The 13,845-nt window shown below is 32.7% G+C and overlaps 1 protein-coding gene across 1 annotated transcript; it reads right to left on the bottom strand.

Moving 5' to 3' along the window:
- Positions 1-1,302: 1,302 nt before the first annotated feature.
- On the bottom strand, positions 1,303-1,732 carry LOC124240670 (V-type proton ATPase subunit G 3-like). Its single transcript, XM_046663792.1, has 2 exons — positions 1,651-1,732; positions 1,303-1,577 (listed from the first exon to the last, which is right to left on the bottom strand). Exons 1-2 carry the CDS (start codon positions 1,730-1,732, stop codon positions 1,303-1,305), a joined length of 357 nt encoding a protein of 118 aa, XP_046519748.1.
- Between the last annotated feature and the right edge of the window lie 12,113 nt (positions 1,733-13,845).

The raw sequence follows: 13,845 nt of genomic DNA on the forward strand, positions 1-13,845 counted from the left end.
CTGTTACCAGTGATCATTACTCTTAAGATAAACTATTTACTATGATTTTTATTCATTTCTCAATTTTCCTACCATTTTCTTTTTTTTTTTTTTTGGCTTATAAATAATAGACATTTATTTTTCACAGTCCTGGAGGCTGGAAGTCTGAGATGAGGGTACCATCGTGGTCAGGTTCTGGTGAAGACTCTCTTCCAGGTTGTAGACAGCCAACTTCTTGTATCCTCATGTGACAGAAAGAGGGCTAGCTAGCTCTCTGGCCTCTTTTTATGAAGACACTAATCCCATTCACAAGGGTTCCACACTGGTGACTTAATTACCTCCCAAAGGCCCCACCCCCAAACACTGTGACCTTGGGGATTAGATTTCAACATACGAATTTTGATGGAGACACAACATTCAATTCATAACACATACTAACCTACTATATCTCCTGCGAGGTTTTTCTTTTTTTTAAGCCTAAACATCTATGCTAGCAGCTCAATTAATTATCATTTACTTTTTTCTTTTAAAAAACCATACTTGAAAGAGAAGAATATCTGGTTCATTGAGTTTAGGCAGAGATGATGGTTATGTAACCTATTGCTCTTTTTCTATCTATCTCTCTAGCCATCCATTCATCCATCTGTCATCTATTTATATATCCATCCATCCATCCATCCATGTATCATCTATCTATCTATCCATCCATGTATCTATCTATCCATCCTTCCATTCATTTATGTGTCATCCATCCATCTATCTATTTATCTTTCTATCTATATATCCATACATCCATCCATCTATGTATCATCTATTTATCTATCTATCTCATCTGTCTTTCTATCTATGAAGTTCTTAGTATTCTTCTTTGAACTAATGGTAACATCTTATTGATTTTCTAAATAAAACCCTTGACATGTATACATTTTATATCTGCATAAGAGTCATGATTATATCCTCTTTAATAATGATCTTTTAACAACTGCAACTAAGAACACATTTTAAATTGATAAAAAGGAGAAGAAATTGAAAAAAAACCCTCATACGCACTGAAAAATGGCCAGGTCCATGTATTTCTGTTATATGCCCAAAAGTAATTGCTCCAAGTTAAAAGACAAGATCATACCTGTTACCAGGAAAGCTGTAACAACTTTTTGTTTGTTTGCTTTTAAATTCAGTACTCATGTATGACTTATGTCACATTAAAATCTGCAGATGTCTCATAAATTTCAGATTTGCATGTCAAATTTCTTGATATAAACATGAAGCCATCAGCAACCAGGTGGCACGCACGCACCATTTATTGGACAATAGGGTGCGCATTTAGTTGGTGATTCTGTAGTTCATGTGGATTTCTGGTTTCACGTCACAGACAACACTCAAGAGCTGGTTCATCACGTTCTCCATGTACTTGCTGTAACTTCCATTCAGTTCTTTTATCTGCCCTTGTGTTTGTTCTTCTATTTCTTCTGAGAGACTACTCTGAGATCCCATTATCTTAGATTGTTTTAGTCGAAATTCCTTATCTCTCTGCATTCTGTACTGGTAGATTTCTGCCATCGCTTCTTCCTTAGCTTGCTTCAATCTCTTCCCTTTTCCAGTAAGTAGATTCAATCTGGAAGTTGTCTATCTCAACCATTTCACAATATCGAGAAACTGAGGCGCGGTGACTCTTCTTGGCTTCCTCTAGCTTGTCCTTGGCCCTTTTTTCTGCCTGAAGGAGCTGTTGGATCCCTTGAGACTGGCTGGTCATGGCAGCCTGCTTCAAGTCGGGTAGCTTCTCCCTACCATTTTCTTTTATTGGCCACAATGAGAAAGAGAATAAGATACAGTTATCTCTAACTTTAGTCCAAATCTAAATTTTAAAATCAAAAGCATTCCAAACTTAGAAGCAGGATATTCCATAGAAGCAGTGATGTTTTATTTTCCAGCAGGCTAATTGAAAAGTAAAATATTTATAGAATAATTCAAGCCCACAATATTTCATTAGTTTTATTTTGGATTTATTTTTTCTTATTCTGAATTCAATAATAATATCAAGTATCCTAAAAAATGATTGAGGCATATTATAAATTCGTATTGTGTTTGTTACAAGAATATTTTATTTAATAATAATAAAACTTAAGTGTCAAAAATGAGAGACAAGGGGCCAGCACGGTGGCACAGCAGTTAAGTTTCACATTCTGCTTCAGTGGCCCAGGGTTTGCTGGCTTGGATCCTGGGTGTGGACATATGAACTGCCTGTCAAGCCATGCTGTGGCAGGCGTCCCACATATAAAGTAGAGAAAGATGGGCATGGATGTTAGCTCAGGGACTGTCTTTCTCGGCAAAAAAGAGGAGGATTGGTGGTAGATGTTAGCTCAGGGCTAATCTTACTCAAAAAAAAAAAAAAAGAGAGAGACAAGAAGAGGTAGTCACAATGGCAAAAGTGGTATGTTCCAATGGTAGGGAACAAAGATTCTTAAAGGATCTATCTGAGGCCATATGATTGGAGAGAATTTAGTATCTGCAGAAAAATTAAAGGGATACAAAATGAAGACTCCCTTATTGAAGCATTCACTGGTAGAGGCAAACACTGTTTAAATATATATAGCAAATTCATCAATAATTGAACAAAATGACTATACTAAAAAAAATTGTGTTTGTCAAAGCTCTTACACATATTACTACAGTCATAATTACATCTTTTACTCAACCATTTAATCGCAAATTTGCCTCCTTTGAATTTAAACGTTTATATACAAATAAAACTGAAAAGTAAGACTACAAGAAGAATAAAACATACATTTTCTATTTTATATTCTAATTGCTCCACAACAAAGGATTTTAGTTTGTTTTTAATCTTAAAATTTTCACCTTTACTTTTCTTTTCTTTGACCTTTTATATAAGATGGGACTCTAGCATCTCAAATCAAGTTCTGTTCATCAGCTAAAATGAGATTATGTCTCAGTGAAAGGAAGATGATTGATGTAATATGACAAGGGCAGCCAAATATGGCACATCAGCTTCAAAATATTAAATGTTTTTGTGGATGAAAACAAAAATAAAATATCTGGTTTTAAGGGCTTATGGAAAATAAATGTAAGACTCTTCATGGTCAAAGCCAAGCATTCCATCATATTTTAAGTAATTATAACATTCATAAGCAAATAGATTACAACTTCTCTCAAACATACAGAAAATGTAAAAAATAACAAGTAATTCTCATTAAAACACATTTAAGCTCCATTTTTAAGAAAAATATTACAAGAAAATTAAATAGGAAGAAAAGAACTTTGTAAAACAAATTAACAATTAGAAAGAATATTTTTAATTAAATATATGCTGAGATAAACTTACTCATAATTGACTTGATTTTCTGAACATCAAGTGTTTCTAGCCTTATTTCGATATGTACTTTCCTTTATGAATTGCATGCTAAAGTTAATACTTTGTAGAAATTACATAAAAAATTAAAGAAAAATAAAAACACATTTTTAAAGTAGTGGTATCACGCAGTTTTAATTACTTTAGAAAACTGAAGTTTTGCAGATGGTCTAATTGTGAGATTTTTATTTGAGATATATATGGGTATATATACAAGGATATATAGATATATAGATATATATGCATGTATATATGTATTCATATCCGTATATATTCTGTAACTTGATCTTAGTCTCTTTTTCTTCACTCCCTCTCTGCTTTAAACACGCTGCATAATCCAAAGATATTGGAATGTGAACAGATCTTTAAAATTAGTTAATTGCACAATCCCGTAATATTTCACATAAAGAATCCCTGAGAAGGTGACTTGTCCATGGTTATAGAGCTAGCCAAAATGATTGTTCATGCCAACAATTACTGTTTAAAATGTAAACTCATAGTTGTATACGATCTTTTCATAATATGAAGAAGTAATCAGGATCTGAGTTACATAAACTAGCAAGCTGATATTTTTGTTAAATATGTGGGCCATTACATAATCTTCATAGGATTAGACATGGTGTATTCTGTACTATTAATGCACAAAGTTATATTTTTCACTATATAATGTATATACATACACACACACATAAGACTCAAGATTTAATCTAAAAATCTGGCATCTCTAACTATTTATGCTTCAGTGATTTTTAGAAATGTAAGGAAAGGTGTAAGTGCAATAGCAGACATCTTATTAGGTCCTGATTAAGAAGGAATAAAGGCAACAGGAAACAGGAAACAATGCACTATTGTTAATCCAAAACTGGTACATCTATAATCTTATGCTGTGCTGAATAAAATAGAAGACAAAGCCATTAAATCTATATTGTAATGATGTTTTTATTTGCTCTTTTGTAGAAGATTACTATAATATATCCAGCCAGCTGACTTTCCAGAAATTCTCTCTATAATATAACAGTAATAATAATGATGATACCACAGTTTTATAGAGTGTTTATCTTCCAAGATGCTCTGTGTTTATATGCACATCGCCTCATTCATTCTAACAACGTTCCTGTGAAAAAAGTGAGGTCAGACATTATCTTTCTCATTCACTGTGCATGTAAAGGCAGCAAAGCAAAGCCAAATGACTTACAGGATTATTTGCAAAACTGAAGTTAGAATCTAGGCCGACTGATTCTCACTATTTCCTACTTTTTAAAGAATTATTCAGCCTATTCCATGTTCCCTGCTAATAGGTTGCTATATCTTGCAAATAAATTCACAGGATAAAGATGCCCAGTTAAATTAGATTTTCAAATAAAAAATGAATATTTATTCAGAATAAGTGTATGCTATGCAACATTTCAGGCATATTTACACAGAAAAAAGTGCTTGTTGTGTATCTGAAATTCCTGTATTTTCTTCTGGAAATCCTACCTGGTAGCCAGAACCAAAATGTGAAAACAAATACATGGTTGGATTAGTGACACAGACAGCAGAGATGATTATTTTTTTCCCAAAGCCCCAGTACGTAGTCTTATCTTCTAGTTGTAAGTCCTTCTAGTTCTTTTGCATGAGCTGCCTCCACAGCATGGCCACTGACAGACAGGTGGTGTGGTTCTGCACCCGGGATCCTGAAGTAGAGCACACCAAACTTTAAACACTAGGCCATCAGGGCTGGCTCAAATGATCATTTCTTAATATATATAAATATCAAATCACTATGACGTACACCTGAAAGTCATAAGACGTTGTACATCAATTATCCTTCAATAAAAAAAGAAATAAAAAAGAGAGAAGAGATAAATTGAACTTTATTCAAATTAAAAATGTTTGTCCTGCAAAGATACTAACAAAAAAGTGAAAAAATAGTCAACAGAATGGGAGAAAATATTGGCAAATCACGTATCCGATGAGAGAAGTTCATCTACAATATATAAAGAACTCTTATAACTTAATTATATAAAGATGCAAAATGCAATTAAAAATAGGGTTTAAATTATTTAAAAGGAAACTTGAATAGTTATTTCTCCAAAGGAGATATTTACATGGCCAATTTGCATATGACAAGATGTTCAATATCATTAGTCATTAAGGGAATTCAAATCAAAACCATAAGAGATACCACTTCACACCCACAAGAATGGTTATAATAAAAAAAGGCAGATAATAACAAGTGTTGACAAGGTGTGCATAAATTAGAACACATATATTTCTGGTTGGATTGTAAAATGGTACAGCACTTCTTAAATACCTTGACAGTTCCTCAAATGTTAAACATAGAGTTATCATACAACTCGTCAATTCTCGTCCTGTTTATATACTCAAGAAAAATGAAAATATATATCTACAAAAGTACTTTTACTTGTATGTCCATAGAAACGTCATTCAAAATAGGCAAAAGTTGGAAACAATTCAAATGGCCATTAGTTGGTGGATGGATAAACAACATGTGGTATATCCATACAATAGCCTATCATTTGGAAATAAAGAAGAATAATGTATGGATACATGCTATAACATGGATGAACCTAGAAAACATGATGAGCAAAATAGGCCAGTCATAAAAGACTCCATATAACGTAAACTCATTCATACGAAATGTTGAAAACAGGCAAAAATACACAGACAGAAAGGAGATGAACAATTGCCTGGGACTAGAGCATCAGAGGGTGTGGGGATAGGAAACTACAGTTAACAGATATGGGTTTCTATTTAGGGTGATTAAAATGTTCTAAACTTAGACTGTAGTGATAGTTTCACAACTCCTAGGACATACCAAAATCATTGACTTGTACATTATAAATTGGTAAATTTTATGGAATGTAAATTATAACTGAATAAAGATGTAAACATTAAACAAAATGGCCAAATGATTTTTAAATAGAGAACTTTCAAGATATCTCTTCTCTAATTTTGGTAAAAACAATTTAGCTGTAATAAATATTGACCTTTGGTTATCATAAAGAAGACCCTTGGTATCATAAAGAAGTGTTTAGAGGGAAGTATACAAACATTTGTAATTCACTTTGAAACACAAGAAAATTAAGCTGGGTCAATGGATGGATAGAAGGATAGACAGACTGATACATATGTGATTAAACAAGTATAGTAAAATGTTATCAGTAGAATCTGGGTAGCAGATATATTAGTGTTCATCGTAAAATTCGCTCAGCTTTGCTGTATTTTTGAAATTTTAAAAACCATTTCTAAAAAGACATTAACAAGCATTTAAGAGGAGGTTTTCTCACTGGTCCTTTTCATCTTTCTTATTAATGTTGAAAATTAAACAAAAATATTGTCGGGAGAGATTTTGAGAGAGATTGGGTCTGTTTAATTATTTTATAAACTTAGGTAAATCATTTTACTTCTGAGTTTGGTGACCATATCTTTCTGTTTGTTCAGGACATTCCCAATTAATTGCTATTGATCCAGTGTATTTGTGAATAGTGCTACCTTTTTTTTCTCAGAATAAAATACTCTACTTTTAAGCATATAAAGCTAGGCATTAGAATTACATGGATGCCAAGAATCCATCTAGGGGCCGGCCCGGTGGCCGAGTGGTTAAGTTCGCCCGCTCTACTTCTGGTGGCCCAGGGTTTCACCAGTTCGGGTCCTGGGCACAGACACGGCACTGCTCATCAAGCCATGCTGAGGCGGCATCCCACATGCCATAATTAGAATGACTCACAACAAAAAAAAGTACACAACTATGTACCAGGGGTCTTTAGGGAGAAAAAGGAAAAGTAAAATCTTTAAAAAAAAAAAAAAGAATCCATCTAGCCTTGAAATGAATGTTTATAATTTATAGGCATGGTCTATAATTTCAGATTCTGAAGACACAATCTATTGTCTAATTCATCCATGTGAATTAAAAATTTTGTATATTATTTTGTCTTTTAATTGACTGAATTCAAAATTTAATTAAGATATAATGCTTTGAAACACTTATATATTCAATTTGTATTGGTAGTATTTATTTATCAGTTAAAGCAGTGTAAATAAAACAGGATGAAATAAGGACTGGTTGAAAGACGTGCTTCAGTTGTAAAGAACAGATGAAAAATTTATGGTTCTGTGATTCACTTTATTAATGAAGAGAATTGCTAAATATATGCAGTATGTTGAATTGAACCTCCCAAAAGATTATGTTGGAAATCCTAAGCTTGGTACATGTGAATGTGACCTTCTTTAGAAACAGGGCATTACAGAGATGCAATTAGTTAAGGTGAGGTCATAGCAGATTAGTGTGGGCTGTAAATCAAACGTGACTTGTGTTCTTATAAAAGGAAAGAGACAGAGATGCACGGGAGCCGAACACCACATAGAAATAGAAGTAGAGATTGGAGTTTTGTGTCTAAAGCCCAAGAACACCAAAGATTGCCAGCAACCATCATGAACTAGGAGAGGGGCCTGGAATAGATTCTCCTTCAGAAACTCCAGATGGATCAACCTGGGCAACATCTAGATTTCTGATGTCTAGCCTCAGGAACTGTTGTTTTAAACTACCAAGTTTGAATTAGTATGTTTTGGTAGTCCTAAGAAACCAAATAAACACACAATGCACACATACATACATGTATATGAATATAAATGATATAAAATAATGCATGTGATTACACATAAACAATTATATCTATGCCTACACATACAAATACATATATACACATATATATGATTATAAAACATTTAGCTCATTTGAATTGCAAATAAAGCCACAAAGAAAATGTGTCCATGTATAGTAACATACATATATATATTACTAATTCGAAGGTATGATTCTTCAAATAGACAAACCATGACATGATTTTTGAATCTAACATAAAGTCGGCTGACATTATTTTCTTTCAAATATGTTTACATTAAGATATCCTAAATAGATTGAATAGATAGAATATACGTAATCTAGACAAAAAAATAAAGTTTCAAGAAGATAACTGTCAAAGCTCATTTTTACATCTAGACCTTGAAAACATTTTAGCACAGTGTATTATAGAATTTGATCAGCTTCATATCTGAAAGGTGCTGAATAAAGATGCAACCAGAAAAGGACCAACAAAAGAGCACATTAACTCCAAAATAATTATAAATTTCATATTATTTTTCTAAATTTCCAAAGTACAATATGTTAAAGAAAGTATCCGGTATATAGCAAAGACCCAAGAAATATTTATTCAATGATTAATTAAATAAATTAAATAATTAAATGATTCAACACAAATATATTTGTATTCAAGTTATTAATCCTTATTATGGCCACAAAGAAAAAAATGTTATTGTAATGTTGACACTTTTGTTAACGATATTATTTTATATAAACTATATTACCTAAATTTGTAGAGAAAAACGTAATTTTAAAGCCAAGTTACTATTAAACCTATTGAAATTCGGATTTGTTTTCTGCTTCTATACACCCCCACTCATTTTTTTGACTTCAAAGAAACTACATGTCGTTTCAAGCAAATATTGAAAAAACGTATTTGCAATAACTATTAAAAAATAATGACTTTATTTTCATAGAATATTTTATAAATAAATGTGGGGCTATAGAATGCTACATGACTGGTAAATGGGATTATTTCATTTGCAAGGAAGATCATATTTCTTAATATAAGTCTATCATATTTTACAGACGTTTATACATTAACACACTCAAACACGCACTGTAGATTGCATCTGTGTGCACGTGTGTGATATATGTGCACTTGTGTGTGTAATGTCTATCTAAATGCTCCTTTTTCAACACATACATTTCTCTCAATACCTTAGTAATAGGTATCTATTAAAATAACTTTCAACTGTTTTTAACACATGGCTTCTCAATTTTTAATACTTTATCCTCCAATTATATCTTTTCTAAGTATATTTCTCAATAGTAGAGACTAAAGGGACTAGGCAGAAAGAAAGACGTGAATCCATAGGTATCATGTTAAAACCAATCATTAACCTACTGTGAAACGCTGTTAAGTTATACACTAGGCCAGCTTCAGAAATGATTATCAAACTGTGTAAGGATAACTGAAACCAGTAACAGAGTAAACACTGTGTTAGGATAATAGGGTGCTAACAGGGCAGATGCCTTCCAGCTGAATCATTTTTCCATTCCTGGAAGATTTTGAAATGGAGAATTAAGCATTGTCTACCTCAGGGTTACTCAGTCAAAATGTATCTCTGCCGATGAGCTTGCTGATATGACACAGAAACGCACGGTGATAAGTCTTATAGAGTCCCAGTGCTTGCAGGCATGAGCCCTGCACATTGAGCAGGCTGGCTCAATGCTACATCCTCAGTTTGCTCCAGACACCGACAAATAGAAAACACCGTGGAACTGAGGAACAATACCTGATGGGAAAATAAGCCAAGCATTATACTGTGGTGTCTTATGACACAATTGAGAAATGAATCCCTTAGGGGGCCTGTGGAGAAATTCATAAATATGTAAAACAGTTAAGTCTTTGGAAAGTATATTACTTTGTAGGATGAGATTTAGAAATAGGCAGGCTATAGCTTTCTTATATATAAGAACTTTGCTACTGAAAACAAGACTTTTAATAAATAGCACACATGTAATGACAAATGGCAAATCAGGAGATATAATCTATGAATTTGGCCTTTAGCCAGTGTACTTCCAACATTGGTTATTATCAGTTCATCCAGGTCAGACAAGTTAAGAATTTGTATTTTCTTCAACTAAATTCAGGGAAATTCATTTGGAGGATATTTTATACTGAATTTTTAATCCTAGGCTAACTTCCTTCAGCTTCCAGTACACAAAGAACATTCTTGCCCTAGTCTATTAATACAAGTCTTCCCAGATAAAGCAGACAATTCCAGCTTTAATTCAAGCAAAACATAGTTCAGATGATTATTTATTCTACTGCTTCAAATCATATTAAATGTACCAAAGTGAAATATAAATGGTTTTATATAATTTGTTTTTAGAATTACGCATACCCCCAAATCCATGCAAAGATAAGATGTACCCATATCTGTGAACATAACTCTCTTTTACTATGCAATTCTGGAAATGAACTCTCTTGAGCTATAAAGCAACAAGACAAATGCACGTGTATACGCTTTATCCCTTCAACTATATTATGTGCATCAAGTCAGGTCTAGTACTTGTAGCAGGTATCATAGTACTTGGAGCATAATGGGTACTCAAAAAGTGTTGGTTGAACTACTCAAATTAATCACACAGAAGTGCTTTAGATGAAATTGAGAAAATATTTGGTAATTTATACAAATGGATATAATGTGATGTGGCACTGATGTGTTGTACAGAAATGTTGATACAGCAGATAATAATAAGATCAAGCTGTTTAAATACCAAAGAGTTCTTTACAGATTCCTTTTTATTAACCCAAGGAAATAAAGCAGAAAATGTTGTTTCTTTTAAAAAAAGATAAGGTCTATGAATGCGCTCTGTAAATGAGAAAATATATGGATGGTTCTTAAAATTTTTTGGTAATTTACTAATGGTATTTTTTCTTAATAACAACAAAAAATAGTTTTGAAATTACTAATCTCCTCATATTAAAATATCTATAAAAAATAAACTATATAAATTTTGAGATATAAAATATAGTTTAGCAGGACATACATGTCTTAAGGATTAAGGTCAATTAATTATTAAAACACTAAAATCACAAATATCAATTAATACAAATAGGCAAACAAAAATAGATGAGGAGAATATGCTTAACCAAATAATTTGAATATTAAGAGACTCTGGTGAATATCATCATGGTTTAAAATTAAAATAGTATAATAAAATAATTTCTCAGATGCTTGGAATTTTTACTTAAACTTCTTGAGAAATAATACATGAATATATGTGACAGAATAAGTTTGCATTTCAATCACGACTGCTCCATGCTCCCCCTTATCTTTGGTTTCCTTTCCTTCCAGATACTTACTTAGCTGAACTGCACTTTTCTACTTCCTTGCAACTAGGAGGGGCCATGTGACCAGTTCTGGCCAATAGACAGTAAGAGTTGTGATTATGGTAGAGTGATGGTAGATATAACTTTCTGCCAAAGCAATTAATTGATAGTTTAAGACTTTCAAGTGTATTCCTCACCATCTTTGGTAATGAAAAGGTCGGGTCTTCCAGATGCTTCAGTTACATAATGGTAGGTCTACCTCAGACTGTATCACAAAGGGACTACATGGATAGAATTATTTACCAAACCATGCTAGATTCACAGCATGAGTCAGTACTAAAATTTTGTTGTATTTAACCACTAAGATTTGGGGTTGTTGGTTACCGCAGAATAATCTAGTCCAACCTGACTAATCCACAGGTATTAAATAACTATGATTGGTCTAGCCCACCTTCAGTTAAAGCCTATACTCAGACATTTATTCCTCATACATTAAACAATTAAAAAAATAGTAAAAGAGTCTAGCACTATTTGATGGTGAACTTTTTACTCTGTGTAAGCGTATTGTGAAACATTATTTAAAGTAATTAAGGAGTCACTAACTGGATCATATAATTTGATATTCAGAAGAGCTAAAGCATTCAGAGGAGAAATATAAACACAGAAAAACATTTTTTAATTGTTACATGATGTGTTCCTCATCCTAGCTGCTCACCTACAATAACTCAAATAATTAAGAAAACAACAAGAAGCTGTATAATGAGTTGATAGATCTGGCTTTTATAAATATTTACCCTATATAACATAAATACAAATACATATATATTATACGTATCAAATATACATATAAATACACATACATTCATAATATCCTGCTATCCCCAACCACAATTTTACAGCAAAAACTTGAAACAAGCTGAAAAAATTACACTACCTTGCAGAATTTGTACAAGAAGAAATTATTTAGAACGAGAAACAGACATGAAGGTCATTTCTTCATGCACACGTTCTGTGATTGATGTCCTGCTTTTGAAGAGTTTCCTGCAAATCAAGAAGAAGTGTTATAAAGAGATCACAGGAGTGTAATGAATTATAGTTAAAATGTAAGGGAAAACTGCATAGTCCAGCTCATGACAGAATTCACTGAAAAGGGAACGTGGATATATAAGTTAGAAATGCCCATGGTACGAATCTAAAGTTTACGGGCGTCCTTGAAGAGAGATAGGTAGGAAATGGGGAACGGGAAGTAGTATATTTACATAAAGTCCCTATTGCACATGATAAAATCTCTTAAAATATTGGGGAAGTTAGTAACAGAAAGAAGTATTTTGCAAGTATATGTCATAGAGAGGCCCTATCCCTGGTCCTGTTCAGATTTCCAAGGATTTAAGATGAGCATATTGCTTTTGTGCATTAAACTTAACACCCTAGCAACTGGTTTCTACATGTTACCATTTCAAATATGAATTGTGAAATTAGTATTTTTAAGAAAATAGAAATGTCTTAAGTGATATTCTAATATATTTAAATATTTAAAATAATTAAGATTCAAAATGCTTATAAAATAATGAAGATCCACTGATAATCTAAGTCAAATTTATTAACGGACTATGACCGCATGGCCCAGAAATCTCTGGGTCCCAGAGCTAATGCTAGAACAAATTCACACCCAAAGTGGCAGTTCGTATGTTTATCTGTGAGAGTATGTGTGTATCTGTTTGTGCATGTTTATATGTATCTGTGTGCGTATCTTTGGAGGGAACCATATGTAAACATTTTATGATATACTATTTTAGCTTATTTAATTGCCAGTTTTAATCCATTTGTGTGAAATATGGGAGACTTCACTAAACTACTGGCAAGAGAATGAAAAATACACTTCACAGCAGGAAAAGGTCACAGATAAAACTATTTCTCAGTCCATAAATGACAAAAAATTACCTCTAATCAGGAGGACAATATTTTTAAAGCATTTCCTTCCTTTCTTTTTTCTTTGACATAGAAGTCTTGCCCTACTACATACATATATGTTTGTGAAAAGAATAAAGCTGAAAAAAACAGAATAATTTAAAAGAAGATAGTAAACAAAAGGTAAAGAATGTTCTTCTCTCCCCCAAAATGGTAACATTTCATTTTCCTGGAAAGTCAAATGAACATGAAGTCAGAAAGGAATGCTTACTGGAGTGAATATTGCAAAGTGTATTCTCCTTGCCTACTCCACTGACAACCTAGTGGAGTTTAACAGAAACTTGGTTTATTCATAACACTGTCTTCTATCTCCCTTGACGTTTGTCTAATGATGGATACATAAAGAAATAGAACTTATCTCTCAAATATGCATTGTGCACACTAAAAATCAGCATATCAAAGAATCTATAATGGGGAACTGAAACCATAGGAAAAGACAAGTCTTATCTTGTGTCGCATGGTACTCATTAGCAGCCTCAAGGTTAAGTCTAGGTGATCTCCAATTCAGATTAGCAGACAGAGCATAATTTTGGGTACCCTAAGGATCTGTGTTTGAATTCTGAACCCTAAGTCTGTAACTTTAAATTGTACGTGTTGACTTTT

This window comes from Equus quagga, chromosome 6, assembly GCF_021613505.1.
Source record: "Equus quagga isolate Etosha38 chromosome 6, UCLA_HA_Equagga_1.0, whole genome shotgun sequence".
In the NCBI taxonomy this organism is placed as follows: Eukaryota; Metazoa; Chordata; class Mammalia; order Perissodactyla; family Equidae; genus Equus; species Equus quagga.